The sequence below is a fragment of the Fusarium redolens genome, assembly GCF_020744475.1.
Source record: "Fusarium redolens strain MPI-CAGE-AT-0023 chromosome Unknown BKA55scaffold_6, whole genome shotgun sequence".
NCBI classification, from domain to species: domain Eukaryota; kingdom Fungi; phylum Ascomycota; class Sordariomycetes; order Hypocreales; family Nectriaceae; genus Fusarium; species Fusarium redolens.
In genome coordinates, this window is record NW_025763669.1 from 1746050 (window position 1) to 1766943 (window position 20894).

The window sequence follows — 20894 nt, forward strand, 5'->3', positions numbered from 1 at the left end:
ATCAAACCATCTCAGAGTTAATCTTGAAAAAACCTTTCCGTCCCCTTTCCGGTCCGATAACCGCAACTTTTCGGCCGAGGCTTCTCCACATCTTCGGGCCCGGCCGTCGTGACCATGAAACCTGCAGGGAAACAACAAGAGATTATTGATGAAAAGATCGATATTGAGCGAGAAGAAGACGGCCAACGTCCAGGAACTGCTGTATCGAGTTCCATTAAATCAGAACATGATGTTCAAGATACCATTGAGCCAGTCGTGCTCGGCGAGCCCCTGGGACATATAGATACTCGACGATCTACCAAGCGTGCTCAGTCCAGAGCATCATCTGCACGATCGAGGACTCTTTCTGTTGTTCCGAGATCGAAGAGGCGTGGTCTTTTTGCAAAACTGACATTGGTGCCTGAGATTGCGTATCCTCCTGATTACAAGAACTCGACGAAATGGTTTCTCACCGGTATTATTGCATTGGCCACAGCTGCTGCACCTTTAGGCTCGACTATTGTCTATCGTAAGTCCTTGTTAGAATGACAGGTTCGCATCCAGAGTTAACAAGAATAGCTGCCCTTCCTGTGTTGGTGAAAGAGTTCAACACTTCTGAGACTGTCACCAACTTGTCAGTCGCCCTATACATGATATCCATGGCTATCTTCCCCCTATGGTGGTCCTCGTTCTCTGAAGAGTTTGGCCGTCGTTCTATATATCTCATCTCCTTCACGCTGTTCGTCATATTCTCCGTCCTCTCTGCCATTAGCAAGAACATCACCATGCTTATCGTCTTCCGCATGTGCGCCGGTGGCGCCTCTGCGAGTGCTCACTCGACAGGTGCAGGTTCAATCGCTGATCTATTCGAGGTGTTTGAGCGTGGCAAAGCTATGAGTCTCTTCTATCTTGGTCCATTGTTAGGGCCCCTGATTGCCCCTATTGTTGGTGGTGCGTTGACTCAGGAGATTGGGTGGCAAGCGACTATGTGGTTTCTCGCTATATACGGCCTCGTCGTCCTTTTGAAGATTCTCTTCTTCCTCCCCGAGACGTTACAACGAAAGCCTGAGGCTACGTTGCCTACTGTAGAGACTCAGGGACTCAGTCGAATGCGCACAATGGACTCGGCCAAGGTCAAGACCAAAAACTTCGCCAAATCTGCTCGACATTTCCTTATTGACCCTTTAGGAGTTCTCCTCTACCTACGATTTCCTCCCGTTCTTATCACCGTGCTTCTTGCTGCCATTGCTTTTGGTTCTCTGTACGTTGTCAATATTGCTATCCAGCAGAAGTTTTCCCGTGACCCATACAACTTCGGTCAACTTTCCATTGGTCTCATGTACATCCCCTCCGGTTTGGGCTACATTTGTGGATCGTTATTTGGTGGGCGCTGGATCGACAAAATCATGGCGAGAGAGGCCCGTAAAGCTGGTCGTTACGATGAGAACGGGAAGCTGATATATCTTCCCGAAGACCGAATGAGAGAGAATGCCTGGGTAATGACGACCATTTATCCTCTAGCATTACTCATGTTTGGTTGGGTGCTTCGTTACGGTTTACACCCTGTAGTACCATGTCTTGCCCTATTCTTCTTTGGAATCTCATCCATGCTTGTCTTCGTAAGATAATGCCCCCCTCTCTTGAGTTTACTAGCTAATAGGTTCTTCCAGTCGGTTGCTACCACTATGCTCACAGAGTTAATCCGTAAGCGCAGTTCTTCAGGCGTTGCCATCAATAACTTTGTTCGGAACACGCTTAGTTGTATTGGTGCCATTGTTGCTGCCCCATGGATTGACGCCATCAACGTTGGGTGGGTTTTTACAATTCTCTGCATATGCTGTCTCATCATTAGTTACGTCAGTATCATCTTGCTGAGGAAGAATGCCACGAAGTGGAGGAAAACTATGGATGAAGCACTGGCCCAGTGAGGATCATGGCCAAGGAGTGGGATATTATGCAGTCATGACAAGTCGGTGTGTAAAAATATGTACTTCATATACAACCAAGCAAATAGGACGAAAACAATCATAATCTATATTCAAGACTGCGTCTCTATCTTGGTCCACCAAATCAGGTCCTACTTGCTACCTTCGAAGAGCTTGCCAACAGCATCAAGACCAATATTACCACCACTGAACACCAGTCCGAGGTCCCATCCCTCTTGGCCAGCTTCCTGCTCTACCATTGATCGGAATTCCTCGTCAAACAGTGCCACCGCCAGCGGAACGCAAGCACTGGGCTCAACAACCAACTTGAACCGCTCAAACACCAGCTTCATAGCCGCCAAGATCTCTTCCTCAGTAACGCTGTACATGCCCGATACCAAGTGACGACCGTAGATGACCGACCAAGGATGCTCCCCCACGGGAGTGCGTAGTCCATCGGCAACTGTAAGAGTCTTGACCGCTGTGATTCGGGTGCCTGACTCGAATCCACGCTTTGCATCATCGGCACCCTCAAATGATGGCTCCGAGCCAAACACTCGAATTCCTGTACCCTCACAGCTCAGAGCAACACCTGAGAGCATACCACCGCCACCGCAAGGGGTCATGATAGCGTCTAGGCCACGGTTCTCCCTCTTGGCCCTCGGCGCCTCGTTGTCCCGCCCTGTAGCCGGTGCCCGGAAAAGTCTCCTCTGCCCGTCAACGACAGCATCAGCGGTCATCAGTTCGGAAACTTGCTGTTGGAATTCTAACCCCATGGTGCCTTGTCCAAGGAGAATATCCGGGTGATCATAGGGCGGCACAAGTCGAGCTCCTGTCTCAGCGATGACTTTTGCGGCCATTGCTTCACGTTCAGTGGACGTGCTTCCGCTAAAGATAACGCGAGCACCGTAGCCTTTTGTTCCAGCGATCTTCTTGGGGTTGGAAATCTCGGGCATGACAATATGGGCTTTGATGCCACTCTCTCGAGCCGCAAGGGCTAGTGCTTGAGCATGATTTCCTATAACAATTAGCCATCATCGTCGGATAAGGCATGTATATGACCAGTTACCGGAACTGTGTGTCACGACTCCTTTCTCCTTGCCCCCTCCCTCCAACCATCCTGGTTCCTTCTTTAGCCTCTCAATGGCATGAAAAGCACCTCTCGCTTTAAAGGCACCAATGCGTTGCATATTCTCGCATTTGAACCAGAGTCTTAGCACCGGCCGCGCCGGTGTTCTACCAGCATAACGAGTCCCTTCAAGCTCCTCCGCTGTGCGAGGGGTTGAAGCTAGCTTCGTGATCGTCTGGTTGGTCAGAACGGGCGTAAAGTGTACATATGGACTGATGAGCTTGTGGGCTTCAATGACTGACTCACGAGTCAGTGGGGGAGTTGTTGATAGGTCAGCCATGTTGATTGTGATAACGGTAAGTTGCAAGGGTTGAATTTAAGGTGTAAGTCTACAAGATGGACAAACTGTGGCCTTATGCTGCGCAGTTGAGGTTCTTAAGTATCACCAACTCTCTAGTCATGCTCCGGTTGTCGACTACTCTCAACTGCCTGTTTTGGCAAACGGATAACGTTACAATCTCGCCGCCAAGCAGACACTAGATGCTGCTTGTCGTATTTAAGGCGTGGGCAGGCAACAAAGACCTAATGGATCACAATCGAACGTCAAAGAATTAAACTTAACCAGCGAATAGAGCGACAAGATTTGTTTGTTTAACGTAAAATAAAAAATGGTATTCGTTTTGGCTTCAAGCCTGATATCAACTTTTGGACCAATTTTAGATCCCCCTCCAGAGCCCAGGAAATTTTTTAAAAGTACAGATAGAAAGTTCATGTGGTTCATAAAAGCCGTTTCCCAAACATCCCATCCCATCTCCATCTCCAGCTCACAAATTATCATTCAACATTAATGGCCGCTTACTTCTGGTTCTCGGGTCGGAGAGAACGGACGGCCTTGCCGGCGCGCCAGATCTCGAGTTCACGGATCTCCTTCATCTCAGCCTCGTACTTCTCACGGTAGTCAGGCTGGCTGTTGTACTCGAGAGATCGCTTGGTCTCAGAACCATCCTTGACGGCGTCGTAGAGGGAGTTGAAGACGGGCTTCAGAGCGTCCTTGAAGCGGGGGCTCCAGTCGATGGCACCACGACGGGCAGTGGTGGAGCAAGCCTCGTACATCCAGTCCATGCCGTTGGCGCCGATGAGAGGGTAGAGAGACTGGGTAGCCTCCTCAACAGTCTCGTTGAAGGCCTCGCTGGGGCTGTGGCCGCGCTCACGGAGGACCTCGTACTGAGCGAGGAACATACCGTGGATACCACCCATGAGGCAGCCACGCTCACCGTAGAGATCGGAGTAGACCTCCTTCTCGAAGGTGGTCTTGTAGAGGTAGCCAGAGCCGATGGCGACACCAAGGGCGACAGCCTTCTCCTCGGCCTTGCCAGTGACATCCTGGTAGACGGCGAAAGAGGAGTTGATACCACGGCCCTCACGGAAGAGAGATCGGACGGTTCGGCCAGAGCCCTTAGGAGCACATAGGATGACATCGATGTTGGAGGGAACCTCAACCTTGGTGAGGTCCTTGAAGACGGGGGAGAAACCGTGGGAGAAGTAAAGGGTCTGCAAGGTTTATATGTTAGAGCTATGCCTGGGCTGGCAATAGGTGGGGAGTGCTGCTTACCTTGCCCTCAACGAGCTGGGGCTTGATGGCGGGCCAAGTCTCAGACTGGGCAGCATCGGAGAGAAGGTTCATGACAATGGTACCACGAGAGATGGCCTCGTCAACGTCGAACAGGTTCTTGCCGGCAACCCAGCCATCCTGCTCAGCATCCTTCCAGGACTTTCCGTTCTTTCGGACACCAACGATGACGTTAAGGCCGTTGTCACGGAGGTTAAGACCCTGGCCGTGGCCCTGAGAGCCGTAGCCAATGAGGGCCAGAGTGTCGTTCTTGAAGTACTCAAGGAGCTTCTCTTGGGGCCAGTCGGCACGCTCTGTGAAATACTAGTCAGTATTCGCTGTCCAATTGATCCGGCAGCTGCAATTGGAGATGTAACTCACCATAGACGTCCTCCTTGTGGCCAGCAAAGTCAATGGTCTTGACACCACGAACCTGCTGCTGGACGGGGCCAGCGGCAACAGGTCGGGCAACAGCACCAACGCGAACAGCAGAGCGAGCAGCAGCAACGAAAGTTCGCTGCTGAACACGGGGAGCAGAAGCCAGTTGGCGGGCAGGGCCACGGAGGGCCTTTGTGAAGTTGCGAGAAGCCATTGTGAGGATGTGAGGGGACAGTTTGGGAACTGAGGGGAGAGTGTCTGAAGAGAGGATGAGGAGGAAGAAAAAGAGGGAAAGGCAAAGGCGAGAGTAAAGGTTAAGTAGGTTTAAGCTGTCACTAATTTTCTCCCCAGGGACGTCGCTTGGAGGGGGGACCGATTTCGGCTTGTGCTGTGAGGTGGGGGCCCTACGCTGAGCAGCGGGGATGGGTCTGGGGGCTATGTGGGTAGAGGCGACTTGACTGAGAGCGTATCGGGGTGAGGGGAATTGTGTACCATAGACATTTGACCTGGAGAACTCTGGTACTTGGGAAAGGATCTCTCACCTCGAGTCACGTAAGTTTCGGCCAATTAGCGGTGACTTTAATATTATCCAACCACCAAAGCTCTCTGTGTGCGTTTTCAGATGCCGTTGCATAGAGATCTGACCGCCAGAAGAAGGCGCACCCAGACACAGGAATAGGCAGTAATAACGCCAAAAACTCACTGCTCTTCTTGCTGTCCAATTCTCCAAGGATCCTCTCAAGATCATAGCCCTTATTGATCAATTGCGTGGCAAGATTGAACACTTCTCACCCGCACCATCTCAAGCTATCCCAACTTGGAGCTAATGCTTTGACGGGGTAACCCTCAAAAGAAATGGGCCCTCCTGCTCCGGAGTTCTGCTAGTTCCCCCGAGCTCATAAGCCGCATATCGTCCGACACACAAAATCACGGCCGATTCAGGCGTCTTGTCCAATAGGGCTCTACCGAACTCAACATCACGACTCCATATCCACGAGCGGCAACGGCAGCTGCACCGCACTCGGGGTCTTTAAGCTACGTGTCGGGGCTCTATCACTTACTCCGGTCGGTATGTCAGACAAGATAGTCTAGATCTGGCTCGATGTTGACTCTTTGAAACTCCACTTACTCCGGGTTGCGGACTCTTAGCACGTAGATGAGGCTCAATTCAGACTTCTGTACTCCACGTGCGTTGGCGGGATCATGAAGCAAGCCAGGCAAGCCACTCCATGTTCACCTTGAGCTGTTGATCCTACGTCGGCAGCCAGGGCAGCAAGATGTCCCCACCCAATAGAGTGTCACTGAACTACGAGCCAGCATTTACCATGACCCTCTCTGATTCAAAAAGGCAATACAGGTTAGGTGGTTACAGTAAGCTTGGAATCATCATGTAATTACCTGAGCACATATATCAAGCTCAGCTCTTCTCGCCATTGACTCCTCTCCACCAAAGCCCATCACTATCTGTAATCATGGAAAGGTTAGAAGACAAGGATTGCCTAGTCAAGATCATGGATTTATAAGACGCCACGCGATGCTCTTTGTTATCAAATGCTTGTCTGTCTCAAACACCCATTAAGTCGTTGTATCGTCCCAAATCTTAACGGCCCATCCCTGCAACTCTTGGTATTTGTCTTATTCCAACTCTATTTCAGGACCCTGTCGTATGTCCTGCCCTTGACTACTCCACCGCCCATGGCAGTCCTCACGTTGCGCTTGAATCCCTCTCGGTTGTTTCGTAGATCCTCAGCTGCCTCCTTGTTGAGCGGGTCCGATGCGTTGGGTTCGAGGAAGAGGAACTGCAATAATATTAGTCACTAATCCACAATCATATATACTTCGTATTTCACGTCTAATTTACTAAAGGCGCTTTTCTTTCTGGAGTCCATACCTGCAGGCCAACAATCACAGCATTCAAGTTCAGTACTGGCTTCCAGTCCTCTCGTAGAATGTTCAGGCAGACCTTGCCTTCAAGATCGATGTTGGGATGATAGATCTTTTCTCGGCATCGAACCTTGGGAGGCTCGTGGGGAAAGTTCTGGTTTATAGTGAAATCGAAGGTAAAACGGCTGCCTCGGTACATACCCTCATCAGGGTCAATCGTAAGCACGAAGTTAAGGATATCGTCGGGGTCGGGGAACTCTGTCTTCATCGTCGATCCGAGAGAAAGTTCTGAAAGATCTGTTGCAGAGTACGTCAACCTCTTCATCCCTAAACACACCGCTACACGTCAAGGTCGGGGCAGGATGAAGCATACCTTTTTGCACGCGCAGCTGTGCTGCAGTCACCTTCTTCTTCTTGCCACCCGTCGCCTGGCCCTCGGCGTTCTCTGCCTCCTTCTGCTCCTTTTTCTATACCACTGTCAGTGTCTAACTGGTTGGTGACGGCTGGTAGATAACTCACCATCGACCATATCTTCAACATCGTGGATGTGGGGGCCCAAACGTGGGCTTTATCATATGCGCCGTCGAAAGACCCTTAATGAAATGACAGAAGATAAAGTGCGAGAGCTCGGGTATGACAAACAGGTCAAGTTGTAAGATAATGTAGGACGAGTAGCACTGGAAGGTTCTAAGATTGGTCGTGAATGCGCTGAACTCAGTTGCGAGAAGGGTCTAGCCGTGCTTAGTAGAAAAGGTGATGATGCTTGATAAGATAACACAGCGTAAGGCAGCCACAAGCCTAATCCCTGAACCCCACCGAGGTTTAGGCGATACCAACAGAATGACGCATGAATTAGTAGCCAATGATGGGAGAAAACACAGGCAATAAATAAGGCAATATGAACAAAAAAAAATCATATCATTCAAATGCGTCATAAACCCCCAGGGGCAGATGCCAATCTGAAAAAGACTAAATAGAGAATGCATTTGCTCGTACTCAGATCTGGTCTGAATACCTTCACTTCCAATGTCCTCTTTTGTTGATGTCCCTCCATTAACTCAAATAGTCAAACCCTAGCGTACGTTACATAACAAAGGTATCCGGTACAAAAATCCAGTTTGTCTACTATGACAAGTGCCAGTACTTTCCCGTACCTGGCCTCTCCAGAAAAATGCGAGTGTCGAATACAACGAGCGTACACACGCGCGAAGCTTATCGTCTCGAAAAACAGCACATGATACCAGTCCTGCCCAGGAACCACAAGAAACCGAAAAAACGAACGAGCGAGAGCACGGCAGTAGCGTACAGGAGGAACTGGAAGTAATGCGCCTTGCGATCTGTGGCAGGTTCCTATCAAAATGTTAGTGTAGGTCACATATCGTATAGCCTCGGAAAAACTTACACCCCATCCGAGGTTATCAAACTTGTCGCTGGTGATGCAGACAATGAGGAGAATGTTTCCAAACAACCAGCTGACGACGAGACCTGTTCGGAAAGACTTGTAACCATCCTCAACATCGGCCTTCTCAACCTCTTCCTCCTCCTTAAAGGGAGCGAGGGCTCGGCGAACAGTCTGCTCGAATTGACTGTCGATATCCTCCTGCTCCTTCTCAACTTCCTCGACGACGATCTCGTTCTTCTCACCCTTGGTGACGTGGGCAGAGGGAAGTGCTTCGGCCTTGTCTGAACCCTTGGTACCCCATGAGACATCGTGCCAGTTGTTGAAGGCATAAACCATGAGAATGTTGATGTAAGTCGACATGAGAAGCAGGTAGTAGGGGAAAGAGTGGAACATGTGCCAAGGATCGAGGTACATGAACGAGGCTACAAAATTGAGTCCATAGATGGTGATGAGGGCAACTAAAATAACACCTCCAGCGCTTGAACCACCGAAGAAACTGTCAAGGAAAGCATCGGTCGAGGCGAACGAGATCTGGTCTCCAATGGGCGTATCAAAAGCACGAACGACCAGGTAGGCTGAGAGAACCAGGATGTAACCCTGAATGAGACTGAAGACCATGAAGGAAGCGATGTACGTGAACTTGGAACCCTTGGGCCTGTTACCCAGAGCCAGAATGAACTGGAGCATGACGAAGGCTAAGTAGAGGTATTGGAGCAGGGCATTAACGACAGGTGTACCCGTGTCGCCGAATGGCCAGGCGTGAACACCGGATGTAGCGTTAGGAGTACCTACAAGATCCATGATAACGGATGTTGTAAGCCAGTAAGAACCGAGAGAGAACCATGCGAAGAGAGTATTGAGAGTGGTGTAGATGAGCTGAATGTGGAGGAAGAACATGCGGATGATGTTATGACCCGATTTGTACATTCGTCCGAAATGCATCAGGGAGTATAGTGTGGCAGCGAACGAACCGTTGAGCCATCGTCGACGTTGACTAATGAATTCAGCTGCACCCTCAGGCACATCAGTTTCACCCTTGGCGGCCTTGATATAGGACAAGTGCCACTTCTGGCCAGCCTTGGCGACCAGCTCGAAACAAAGAATACGATCCTCGGCCAAGAACATGTTCTTCTTGAAAATGTTCATACCATCGATACCCTTCTTACCAAGCATCTTAGACAAGGTATGATCACCATGGAAATATTGTTCCAGCGGACGGCCCATGATGGCTCGGAATCGGTAGGCCGAGAAAGCACCAGGCAACACAGAGACATAACCGAAAGAAGACTCGAGGGGCTTGTCCAGAATGTTCGAAATCTTGTACTCGAAGTTCTGGACAGCAACGAGGGGGTTGAACAGCTTCTTGCCACCCTTACCCAACATAGCGTGAATTTCACCACAAGCACCTCCCAAGTCCTTATCGTTGTAAAAACCCTCCCAAAGAGCAAGGAGAGATCGGGGACTGGGCTTGGTACCCGCATCGAGGAGGATACACACCTCAGGATTCAAGATACGGCCGAAGGCGTTGAACAGCCATCGATGCGAGTTAATCTTCTTGGTGTTCTTCTGCTTCAAACAGAATATCATCTGAACTGGTGGCAAGTTTTGTGCGCCTTCGTTCGTGGGTCGAATAAGCTGCTGGTTGGGCGTGACGGAAAGCTGGGTGGTGTATTCAAAGATGTGAGCAACAGTCTCCTTGCCGTCGACATCCTTCTTGATGACACCGTCCTGGTACACACCGACAGTGGCGAGGACGTCAAGAGTGTTCTTGTCAGCCTTGTCGATACCGTCGAAAACCAAGCATACAACGATCTTCTGCCAAGCTGGGCCACCCTTGTTCCAGAAGGTCGACTTCTTCAGGTTGACGATATCGCGGATGTTCTGCATAGTGTGATGCAGTGTTCGGGCGAGAAGGACCTTGTCTTCGTTATAGTATGTAATGGCGATCAGCAACTCAGTGTGTCGGTTGTACATGCGAGGTCGCAAATCGTAACCGTTCTTGAGTGTGAAGTCGTTGGGATCACAAGTGGCAGCGGTATATCGCATTTTATGGAACTCTTCGGTGCCACTCTCAGCGTCGCGATACTGAGGCTGAACAGCATTCTTGATCGCACTAGGCACGGGATAATCAATGCTCAGAACGGAACCCTGAACCAGCTTGATCTTTCGGGTTTTCGAACGGCCAAGACCACCGCCCATCTGAGGCTGCTGCTGTCGCTCGACCCAGCTGTCTTCGGGATCGAAGGCAGAGTCGGGACGAGGGAAAGGGGCAGCGGCATCAAGGTTACCAAACTGACCAAAGCTGCCTCCATCACCATATCCAGTAGGTCCCTGGCCAGGCATGGTTGACGAGGCTCCAGGGGCATAGGACTCAGTGAGACTGTAAGCAGAGACGGGGCGGTCGGGGGGAGTGCGGGCGCCAAGTCGATCTTGGTCGTAACCCGAGTTCAAGAGGCCGCGGCCCTGCTCCTCGTCGTTCTCCTGAGGAGGGAGATGGTACTGCTGGAGGGGAATTAGTCCTTGTCGTTCAACAATTAAGCGACGGACAAAGAATGTGCACTCACGCTTCCGCCAGCAGGAAGGTCCTGCAAAGCATGTCCTCCATACTCCTGATCACGGCCATTGTACGCCATGATGAATAGTTATGCTCCCGTAGGCGCTCAGCACTGTTGGGATTCTAGTCGATGAGCTTCGGATAAATGATGAGCGATGGCGATGCGAAGTGAAGATGGTGTTGTGAGTTTTTCTCCAGTCGAGATAGGAGCTGAAACAGGAGGAAGGAAATGCGAATGGTGGTCACGGGCAGCCACCTATTGAATAGCAGTAGCAGCTTAGCAGCTCTAGCACCTTAGCCCCAGCAACAGTCAACAGATACAGTAGGAAACTTGAGGCGCCAGCCTCAAAAGAACGGTGATAGTTGGAGCGGGGGGAAAGGATAAGGAGGATGAAGTTGAGGATAGGAGGGAAGAGGGATAATGAAGGCAAAGAAGAAGGCTAGTGGCAGGGTTTATTTTTCTCCTCTCCTCTGAGAAAATGTTTTGATGAAAGGCCCTGGGAACGAATCTCGTTTTGCTCCACGACTGGGCTCACAGCTTGAGAAAGAGAGGTAAGAATAGGGGACTCATCTCGCGCTAAGCCTGCTGAGCCACTCCACTCCGCCATAACTTGGTACTTGGGGGGCGAGGATCCATCCCATCTCCAGCTGCCATCCCTGTCAAGAATCAGATACCCGCCCTCTAAGAAACGAGAATCTGACTGCAGTGCATTTTGGGCTTTGGTGAGTTCCCTGATAGCTATTCGCAGACGTTGACGACAAATGCGCAGATATCCTTCTACCTGGCTGAGCGTTGAGACGGGCATGCCGCCAAAGTTTACTGGCTTTCTGCACGTTGAAGCATTTCCCATGCGGTGGCCATGGCAGAACAGACTCAAGAGGCTTGCGGCTGTGAACTATCGAGAGATCTAAAATCTACACTGTACGAATATACGTGTAACTGGCTACAGACGTACGTACAGTACCGCTAGATCATCTTGTCAGCATTGAGCCCAAAGCCAGCCAACATTTCAGGGCGGAGAAAACGGCTGGTTCTTCCTTCAATTCTCACAACGAAGGCTTCAGCCACCGCAATATCTACATTGGTCTGCTCACCGTTCAAGCGGTCTCTTTTTTTCCCATCCTTTTTTTTTTCCCACTCCGTCTTACAGTTTACTGGAACCAAGTTCCTTGAATTGAGGAACTAGAGTGCCACAGGATATGGAGACAACTAAGGGACCCCCCTGACATTTTGCATTGTTGTCCATCCAAAGACCATGGGGCATGCTACTGACAGGAGATGGCCGATGCCTAAGCTGAGAATTGTCGGACTTGCATCTGCATTGCTGCTCGGGCCTGGCGCTTACCGTTTGCTCAGTACTAACTGTGTTGCACAGTACTCTGCCGTTTCAGCGTGTAGTTTAGTAGCTTCTGCGGGGGACGAACGTAAAATTCCAGAAGCCAAGTTTAATACCATTTGGCTCCCCTTTTCCTTCAACCGTCGACTTGCCGGAAGATCGTCATCCCCTTTCTCCCGCCACATGCCCTACGCATCGTTGTGCGGTACGGACAATGGTCCCTAATTTCCCCCCAAAGGCACGGGCTTTACAGTCTGGTTCCCTCAGGAACTTGCAGACCAGTAAGCCATCACCTTTAGTTTGGGAGTACCCGCACCCAGCCCTGTTGGCTTACGATCCTTTCCCTTTGACATCAGCCGCTGAGCCTACTGCAAGCCCGCTCACCTGCAAGTTCGCCAGGACCCGTCAGCAGTCAGATTTAACCATGTCCCGAATTGCAGCTTGGGTGCTTGGTTGCTGACCGCCAGCGCAGAACAAACAATGGGCTTCGTTGCTTAAAAAGGAAGCATGTGTTTGTGTTATTTCCCCCCTCTATTCCTCCCTATCCCCTATGTCTGGCAAGATCCCAATGGGTGACATTCAGATGGTTGCTCTGTAGCCAGTCTGAGGATTCCTCCCTTGTTTGAGGTCAGTTGGCTAAAGTGCTCGACTGGGTTAGTGTTTTGCCCGAAACACGGCAAAGAATCTGCCACAACAAAACACATGTTCTAAAAATAGCTGGTCCTGTCTTGGCGACTTGAAATTAGCTGGAACGAGCCGACAACTGGCTGGTTAGAGACTTTGATGATGATGGGGCGCAGGCAGGGTACGTACATGGCATTTTGCGGTCTTGTCCGTTACCTGTTCCTCTCCGTTCTGAATCCGATCCAATCTCGGACGAGTTGAAGGTGAGAATTTGTGGCCCGCCATTCTGACTGCGTCTTGCTGTGGTGAATATACAGACAAGGCCACCAAGAGGCGGGCTTTGCAGCTCAGTTGTTCTCAGCCGAGCCAACATCCAATGCAATGACACGCTGAATCCTTCGTCCTCACGTCAGCTGGCAGTTGACGAGAACCTCGGGCTCCCCAGCCCTACGGTTGAGGCATGCAGCTATCAAGTTTATTCAAGCTGTTCACATTCGTTATGGATTTAAGCTTTGTTGGACATTCGTTACTTGATCTCTTCTTATCTCGCATATGAGCTTGTGCATCTATCGCAAAACTGGTCGCTGGAGATCTTCCGGTACATCACTACATAGTAAAACTTTCTTTGTCGACAGCATTCAATTAGTCTGGCACAGTCCCTGGTGCACTCAATATCGAGTTGCCTGTGGTCCCCGTTCTCGGTTACTTTTCCGAGACATCGGCTGGCTCTGAATCATTGATATGAGAAACATAATAAAGTTCGTGGCCTGGATGCTGAGATCCCAATGACTGCTACCCTGAAGAGGCTCAGCCAGCAATGTAAGGGATTACCAAATGTCTGAGACCCTTAGTACTGTGCGGTGCCGAAGCAACACGAGTCATTCCCGTAATCATAGTAGTAAATGTTGCCAAAGGATAACGACAGAATCCAGTCAATGGTAAAATACTGTACACGAGTATCCATCATTTGCCTCGGATTCTCATAACGATAGATAGGTACTTAGGTTCTGCGCGAAACCCTTGTACACGCCCTACACAAGTTTAGCATTCTCCATGATGAGGAATCGACATAACGAATCTAAACAAGAATAGGATTAAGTTAAATACATAAAAACGAATTTGCATGTTCAGACTCCGGAAACACCGCAGAGTTGCAGGGCTGCCGAGAAGTTGGGGTCGAGGGTATGAAAACGGATAATCTCATGAGTTTTTGCTCAAAGCATAGATTTGACATCCCATAGTACCCAAGGGTGAAGTTCATATCTGGTGCCGCAATATCCTGTAACCTAAATCATAGTCAGATATCGGCACAGATCACCCACAGAGAACAAAAGTGAGAAACATGATACTCCCGCAGTGGGTCACAGGTCTCGATCATGCCACAACGGTTGAGCTGAGGGATATCTTCGCTTTCTTAAATAAAGACTTGATGCCAGGGTGAAGTATAATTGAATATTGCCAAGAAAGAAGCGAGGTCTCCGGTCAGATTGCATTGTTGAATTATGATTCGCCAATTGTGATATTTGATATGTATAGACCGCCAACATGACGCCCAGACAATAACAGCCAAAGAATAGCGTGATTGGCTGTGCTGATGATATATGTCAATTACAAAGCCGAAGGCAAAAGTCGAGCACATTGAAGTCGTCGTAAATGCATTCATGAGCGTTGCTTCTTAATAATCGAGCCCTAAGATGGAGGGGCGATGGCGACTTGCATCGGGAATTTGTTGTTTCGGATTTAGGGACGCGCGTCTGATGCAGACAATGCGTTTTCTGCAGAGTCCGCCCAAGTCTGGTATGCAAACTCGTGCCACTGTTGAGACTCCGTATCATGGTTGGCCAGAGTTGCTTTCACTGAGCATGGATTCGGGAGAACAGGCTGTAATTATGGAGTCTGATGGGGTATAACGTTTAACGTATAACGGACGGGCTTATCTTTGCTTGTCCTAATGATGCCGGTACGTTGCAGTCACGGTCTTGGACCTGAAGTTGCCTCATCTCTTCGAAACAGAACCGAGAAATTCACGAGTGGTGCGCTGTAGACTGATTGATTCTGCACGATGCCGTTTGTTCGTGTTCACCTGAAGCTGTCTGATGGTTCGCGGCACCTGAACTAATAGCTCAACGGGCGGCACTGGATCCAGGCCCAAATCGACTGGATAAGACAGTGTCTATCTAGGATTATCAGGGGCTTCTAGCACTGTTTAGTGGATATCATGCAGGGATACTGCAAGCTTTTTCATAAGCCAGTTTTCCCCTACAGAGCCACAATATCAGGGGCATATATACAGTGCGAGTAATTTAACTGTTTCGCCATCGCCGAAAGAGGCAGAGTCAAGCATCAACATCCCTGCTTGCACCATCTCCTCGTGCTCCAATCGATGTCTCGCACCCACCAACAAAGCAAGTGCGTGTGAGCGTCTGACCTTTGACTTGACCTCCTCCCACCTCCCGCCGCTTCCCGCTTGTGCAGTTGATTTCGCTCCTTCATCGTTCTTTGCAACCCCAGACGATCGCATCAATTTCTCCATCGACTGCCAACACTTCCACGCATCGATTTGAACCGAATCGAATCCTGAGAGAGAAGAAACCCGACTTTTCTTTCTCGTATTTTCTTATTCGAATCAATCGCCTGGTCGATTATGTCTCCTTGCGCCTCCTAACCAGCCTTCCTTTTCATCTGAGCTAGCCTCTGAACCCACACTCGTTTCTCACTCACCTCACTTCGACTATCACGGACTCGATTTTGGATATACGTCGACTTATTTTATTCTTGCTTGTGTACAGGAAATCGACTACGGGAAACAAAAAAAAACGACAGTCTTTCCTTCTGCATCTCTCCAAGCCCCGTCGCAGATCACTATTCGAGTCAGCATATCGCTAAGCATTGTCGATAAATCCACAACAACTCCTGCCCGATTGATCATCCTAAGCGATCGACATATCTCAACAGCTAAACATCATATATCATCACAGTAGCTCCAAAATCTTCCATACACAGACGTCACCATGATGGAGAGGTCAGGATATCTCGTCGCCAGGAACCTGGATGAGTTGAACCATGGTAAGTCAACCAGAGAGTTGCCGATTTGTTCAGTTTCACAGCCTCTAACAGTCGTCCCTAGCATTCCAGCTTGTCCCTCGAAGCAAGGACTGTGTGAAATGTGACGATGACGCCCAACTCGAATGTCCAAAGTGTGCAGATAACGAGGTCTGCCAGTTCACTGTTCCCCTCGACTGTACCATGTGCGCTACATCCTTCTGCGAAAAGGACTCGGACAATTCCAATAATAGCGGTGGTGGTGGCCCAAATGTTGGCGCTATCGTCGGTGGTGTTCTTGGTGGCATCGTGGTCATTGCTATTGCTACCTACATAGTATGGAGATTCTGTATCAAGCCGAAGCGTTCGCAGATTCCCACGTCTATATACATCGAAGACACAGACGCCATTCAGAATGAGAAGGATGCCGCCTCAAGAGGAACTCGTCCCCACTCTACACACACCGTCCACTCAATCGCATCAACAGTCCTCACACGAGCATCAAACATTATCCAGATCGCATATATCCCTGGCGTCACAAACCGAGCGACGCCGACATCGCCAAACGTCCTTGTCCCTCCAGTCCCACCAATCCCCATGCACCATGCCGAGGCCAACCGGGGCCTAGGACACGACGATCAGCATTTCTTTGTTCCTGGCGATCTCCGAGACTCTACTTACTCGGGGCTATCAGGCTACTCGGACCGAACATCATACGCTCGCACCTCTTACGCACCTCGATCTAGTGTGGCTTCTACGATCTATGGAAAGCAGGCTCAGGTGCTTACTCCTGCCCAGACTGGAATGCGAGCCAAGCCCACCGTTGTCAGTGTCAAATCAGTTGGTAACAACAACGGCGACATGATAGCACCGCCAGTCCCGACAATTGACTTTGAGAAGTTTGGTGGCGGCAGGCCCAAGAGCGGTGCAAGCGCCTTCAGCGTCGGGTCAACGTTCCTCAACAGCGCCAACACTGCTACGCAGGCTCGTGCACAGGTGGTCAAAGTTGGAACATTGAAGAAGGTCGACATGGGAAGCAAGACAGAATCAGACACATCTTCGTCAACTATAGCACCATCGCCGCCAACGACACCAAGCGGCCGCATCACTAGGGATTCGAGCATCACTGTTATTGATGAGTCGCCCTCTGTAGACCAAGGACCCTTCTCGGACCCCCCAGAGCGATCTACTCCGCAAAAATCAAACAAGGCCCCCAGTCTTGGTGCCGTTATGGAGGATTCAGTAGGCGAGGATGACAAGCCCCTGACCCTTACGCGGCGAGACAGTAGTCCTTTTGGGGACAAGCACGCGACAAAAGAGTAGCGACAAAAGAGTAACCACAACAACACTCTACTCTGAAATACTACAACTTCCTCACGAATATGTCACGAATCTAGCCGAATGTTAGTCAAAGGGCATGTTCTGAAATCCGTCTTTTATTTTATTTTCTTTATCTTATATTCACTTCACGTCAACTTTTATTGGACAGACAAACACAGAATTGTCACGGGATATGGCACCCTTTTTTATGTTTATAGTCAGGATAGCGGAGAGGGACTTTGGTAACAGCTATGGCGTCTTGGAAAGGGAACCATGGCAACGGCTTGAAGGATGCCTGGAGGCCACGTAAGTCTCTATGTGAATATTGAATAGAGATGATTCCATATGTTTGTGTATTCACGATTGGCGTTATACCTGATGAGCCCTTGATATGTGGTGGTACCTTGAATATGCCCTATAAATTCTTGTCATGGGAGATATGAAGGATGCAAAGATACATCGCATCACCTATCTCTGTACACTGCGAATGATTGTAGAGACAGGAACATTAATGTCGGCGCAAAAATCAAAACACAATGGGAACGTATCAAGACTAGTCATGGTTGTCACAACATGGTGCCCCAGGCTCGGTAGCTTGGGTACTTAGTGATAACGAGATCGATAGCTTACACTCCAGGTAGGACCAGACTTGGGATGAGAGGTATTGTAGGTCACTCATCTATTCCATTCTTTCCCAGCACATTGGGATTTTCAGTTTTTGCTGGTACTACCGTAGTATTACATCGAGTACGGATTTCGTCACACCCAGCATGAATGAAAGCCGGCCTCACAATCTGGCGGCTGTTAGTCCATAGATCGTCGTTTCTAGTCTGTCGATCTTGTGAGGTTATCACCACGACTCGGCCGATAGACAGCGCTGCCTATTGGCCACTAGACTGATCATCTTTATTGCAACCGTTGTGTTGTAACTTGAGGAGAAAGCGCCAATTCGATTGGCACAATGGTCTGGATCAGTTTTGGCAGGCTCCTCAAGAATTATACGAGGGAAATATTCCTCGCTTGGTGAAACGTGCTAGAGTGGGAAGGGAGAGTTTCATACTGGAATGGTTTTTGGCATAGTTGTTTCGAGTCCTTTTAGACGAGTGACATGTTTACTGGAGAAGAGTTTCGAAACATCTGATTCAACTGACTAAGGTAGTAGTAACTGATCTGCGATCTTCACCGTCGTTCTGTCGCCAACCAATGTCCTTGTACATGAATAATTATCACACCTGGGCAACCCTCTAGCTCATATACTCAACACACCGTGTCCTTACCCTAATGCAATTGTACCCTAGGGATTAAAATGAAGTAGGCGTCGCGAATGCGGGTCTACCCGTAACTCTAGTCTCTGGATATCTAGTTCAGAGCCAACATGTCTCTTGACATGACTTGTGAAGTGGTCGAGTTGGCTCCAAGAGCTTGTCATGAATGTCAATGCTATGGTACTGATAAGTTGTTGTTACTACCTAAGTACGTAGTACATACCTTACTACTCGCCAAAGTTGTCAGTACATAAATAAGTATTGAACCACGCCGTCTCTTATGTCTCCTCCAGGGCTTCTCCTTGGTTTTGTTCTGTCTCTTCTCTTAAACCCTAGCCTCGGAATTTCTCATCCCCTGTTCCCCGAATACGTTACGTTTGATGGTTTTCTTCACCCACTTCCGTTAGGTTGATTCCTTTGGATGGCTGACCTTCCCCTTCTGTGCATATCCCCAGCACCCATAAACTTGATCTGACCATCACAGTTGAGAGTCCTTTTCACAAGCAATTAATTAGTATGTATACTACTGGGCAATTAATCGAGACAAGTACAATTATAATATGCCGAACGCAACTGCCACTCGCTCCCTTTCGTTCAGGGTCATCTTAAACGCCCGCTGCTAGTCTGCTGTAGCCTCCGGCCATGACGCCGGTCTATATTCCGGTCCTCGTCCGCCTCTACGCCGTCTCTGCCAGACCCAACATGCGACGGGTTGCAGATGCCCAATGGCTTCGGAGAGCAGTCTATCCGACAGGTCCATATTATACTATACATACATACTAGGTAGTACATGCAAACATACAAACATACATACATACATACGTAGTACGTGATTTGCAAAAAAGAACGCAATACATAGCTTCTCTTATCCTAATGTAGCGCCATAAGCTTCCCTGCGTTAGACCAGACGCGATGCTACTGTGGCTCACCTCCAAGGATGAGTCCTAGTCATGGATCTTAATCCGAAGCCCTGCGCAATTCTTCGAGAAAACGAGGCCGGTAGTATCGGCATAGGCTTAAAGCCGCATAGAAACTTTGTTCGGCACTTGTCCTGTCACTGTGAAAGCCTAGAGCTCTACCATCGGAATTCCTGTGGGTGAATGACTAGGTGTCTATATTAGCAACAAAGGGACCGTGTTTAATAATCCCAGCCCTAAATTAGGTATCAAGCCGATGTCATGGGTCTTGGGTTTACTGTATCATCATCAGCCATCACTTCCAGCTACGTATCAACTACGACATTGATGCTTCCACAACAAAATGTGAAGCGCCACTGCAATAACATCCGCAATAGGGATAAATATACGTGGCACGCAGTCCATCTTTCAAATGACCTATTCTGCACTGCACCAGGTAGTATGTGACCGAGTAGTTGATCACTAGCTGCATATAAAGCCCTTCTTTCTTTTTCCATATCACGCTTTACGCTTTGGCGTCGTTGACAAGTGTCATGGTTCATGACAATTACGTGGGGTGAATGATTTGATAACTATCACACAAGTCGTGGGAAGCGTGGGAGTGCATTCAACGGCCATCCTCCAGCCAAAGACAGTAAGTGATGAGCTACTGTAGCTGCTCGTAAACAGAAGTATTCCGCAACGTCTCCATCGCTGATGGGGAACCTTTGTGGTTGAACATCTACTTGCAGCGTAGTGCGAACTCCTCCATTTTCGACTGCAACAACACCCCATTCATATCACCCACCCACGTTTGCACACTAGCAAACCCCACCAATTTCGCTATCAGATCAATCTCTACTTTACTGGCTTTCTGTCTTTGAGTTGTTGTAAGGCTATGCCACGTCTGGTGCAAGGACGGTTAAAGCAAAGTTGGAGCAACAACAGAGAGCAGCCTTTCGTATAATGGTGATAGATGAGATAGCATCTTCGATCAGCTCTGTGCTTCTTAACTTCAAGGCTCGCATATAAAGTCCACCGGCAGGGAACATGGTTCCGAGTCCTGCTCGATAGATGCCAAGGTACGCCGATGCTAACGGGGCTAACACCGTTTTCATGCCCTTGGTGAGTGAGCCAACATGACACAAGACACCAAAGGGAGGGGAGATCGTTCGTTGCATCTTTGCTAGGTCCCTTTCTTTTCCCTTAGAATAAACATCTGGTACCTGTCTTACGGGGGTCTGGGCCGGGCCTGTCTATCAGAAGGAGCTCGGGTTTTGCGAATACCACCTGTTCGTGATGATGACATGACTGTCATTACCAGTCTTTGCTCAATCAAATGTAGACAACTCACCGGACAAGACTCAGAATTTCATGAGGCTAGACACTGCGTCGGAATGACCCGAGAATTCGCCCAAAAACAGGTTGAAAGTAAGGAAAATGTGAATCCGATATGCGAATATGAATTGATAGTCATTCTTTTATCGGTGCTCTATTCTGTAATGGGTTGATTAATGTAAAAAATTCGAACCCCATGTCAAGTTATTATTTGCCAAAAGTTGACTATTAACCCGATATCATATGTAAATAGAAACCCTCGATCCAGTAGT

The 20894-nt window shown here is 49.2% G+C and overlaps 6 protein-coding genes across 6 annotated transcripts; 2 read left to right on the top strand and 4 right to left on the bottom strand.

Annotated features, from left to right (window-relative positions):
- Nucleotides 1-114: 114 nt before the first annotated feature.
- On the top strand, nt 115-1907 carry BKA55DRAFT_508564 (major facilitator superfamily domain-containing protein; the record flags this gene model as incomplete). Its single annotated transcript, XM_046187447.1, has 3 exons — nt 115-508; nt 559-1598; nt 1650-1907. The coding sequence occupies 3 exons, from the start codon at nt 115-117 to the stop codon at nt 1905-1907; spliced, it is 1692 nt and encodes a 563-aa protein (XP_046051234.1).
- Nucleotides 1908-2007: 100 nt separating this feature from the next.
- BKA55DRAFT_564709 (tryptophan synthase beta subunit-like PLP-dependent enzyme) lies at nt 2008-3616 on the bottom strand. The gene is made up of 2 exons (XM_046192507.1): nt 2974-3616; nt 2008-2922 (listed from the first exon to the last, which is right to left on the bottom strand). Exons 1-2 carry the CDS (start codon nt 3311-3313, stop codon nt 2057-2059), a joined length of 1206 nt encoding a protein of 401 aa, XP_046051235.1. The 5' UTR covers nt 3314-3616; the 3' UTR covers nt 2008-2056.
- A 212-nt stretch (nt 3617-3828) lies between these two features.
- On the bottom strand, nt 3829-5174 carry BKA55DRAFT_507667 (6-phosphogluconate dehydrogenase; the record flags this gene model as incomplete). Its single annotated transcript, XM_046187355.1, has 3 exons — nt 3829-4524; nt 4586-4896; nt 4964-5174. 3 exons carry the CDS (start codon nt 5172-5174, stop codon nt 3829-3831), a joined length of 1218 nt encoding a protein of 405 aa, XP_046051236.1.
- Nucleotides 5175-6157: 983 nt separating this feature from the next.
- BKA55DRAFT_325086 (ubiquitin-conjugating enzyme/RWD-like protein) lies at nt 6158-7479 on the bottom strand. The gene is made up of 4 exons (XM_046185694.1): nt 7364-7479; nt 7218-7311; nt 6822-7141; nt 6158-6759 (listed from the first exon to the last, which is right to left on the bottom strand). Exons 1-4 carry the CDS (start codon nt 7382-7384, stop codon nt 6607-6609), a joined length of 588 nt encoding a protein of 195 aa, XP_046051237.1. The 5' UTR covers nt 7385-7479; the 3' UTR covers nt 6158-6606.
- A 577-nt stretch (nt 7480-8056) lies between these two features.
- BKA55DRAFT_508176 (chitin synthase 3a) lies at nt 8057-10879 on the bottom strand (the record flags this gene model as incomplete). The annotated part of the gene is made up of 3 exons (XM_046187401.1): nt 8057-8194; nt 8247-10748; nt 10811-10879. 3 exons carry the CDS (start codon nt 10877-10879, stop codon nt 8057-8059), a joined length of 2709 nt encoding a protein of 902 aa, XP_046051238.1.
- Nucleotides 10880-15772: 4893 nt separating this feature from the next.
- BKA55DRAFT_508456 (uncharacterized protein) lies at nt 15773-17126 on the top strand (the record flags this gene model as incomplete). The annotated part of the gene is made up of 2 exons (XM_046187434.1): nt 15773-15827; nt 15889-17126. 2 exons carry the CDS (start codon nt 15773-15775, stop codon nt 17124-17126), a joined length of 1293 nt encoding a protein of 430 aa, XP_046051239.1.
- Between the last annotated feature and the right edge of the window lie 3768 nt (nt 17127-20894).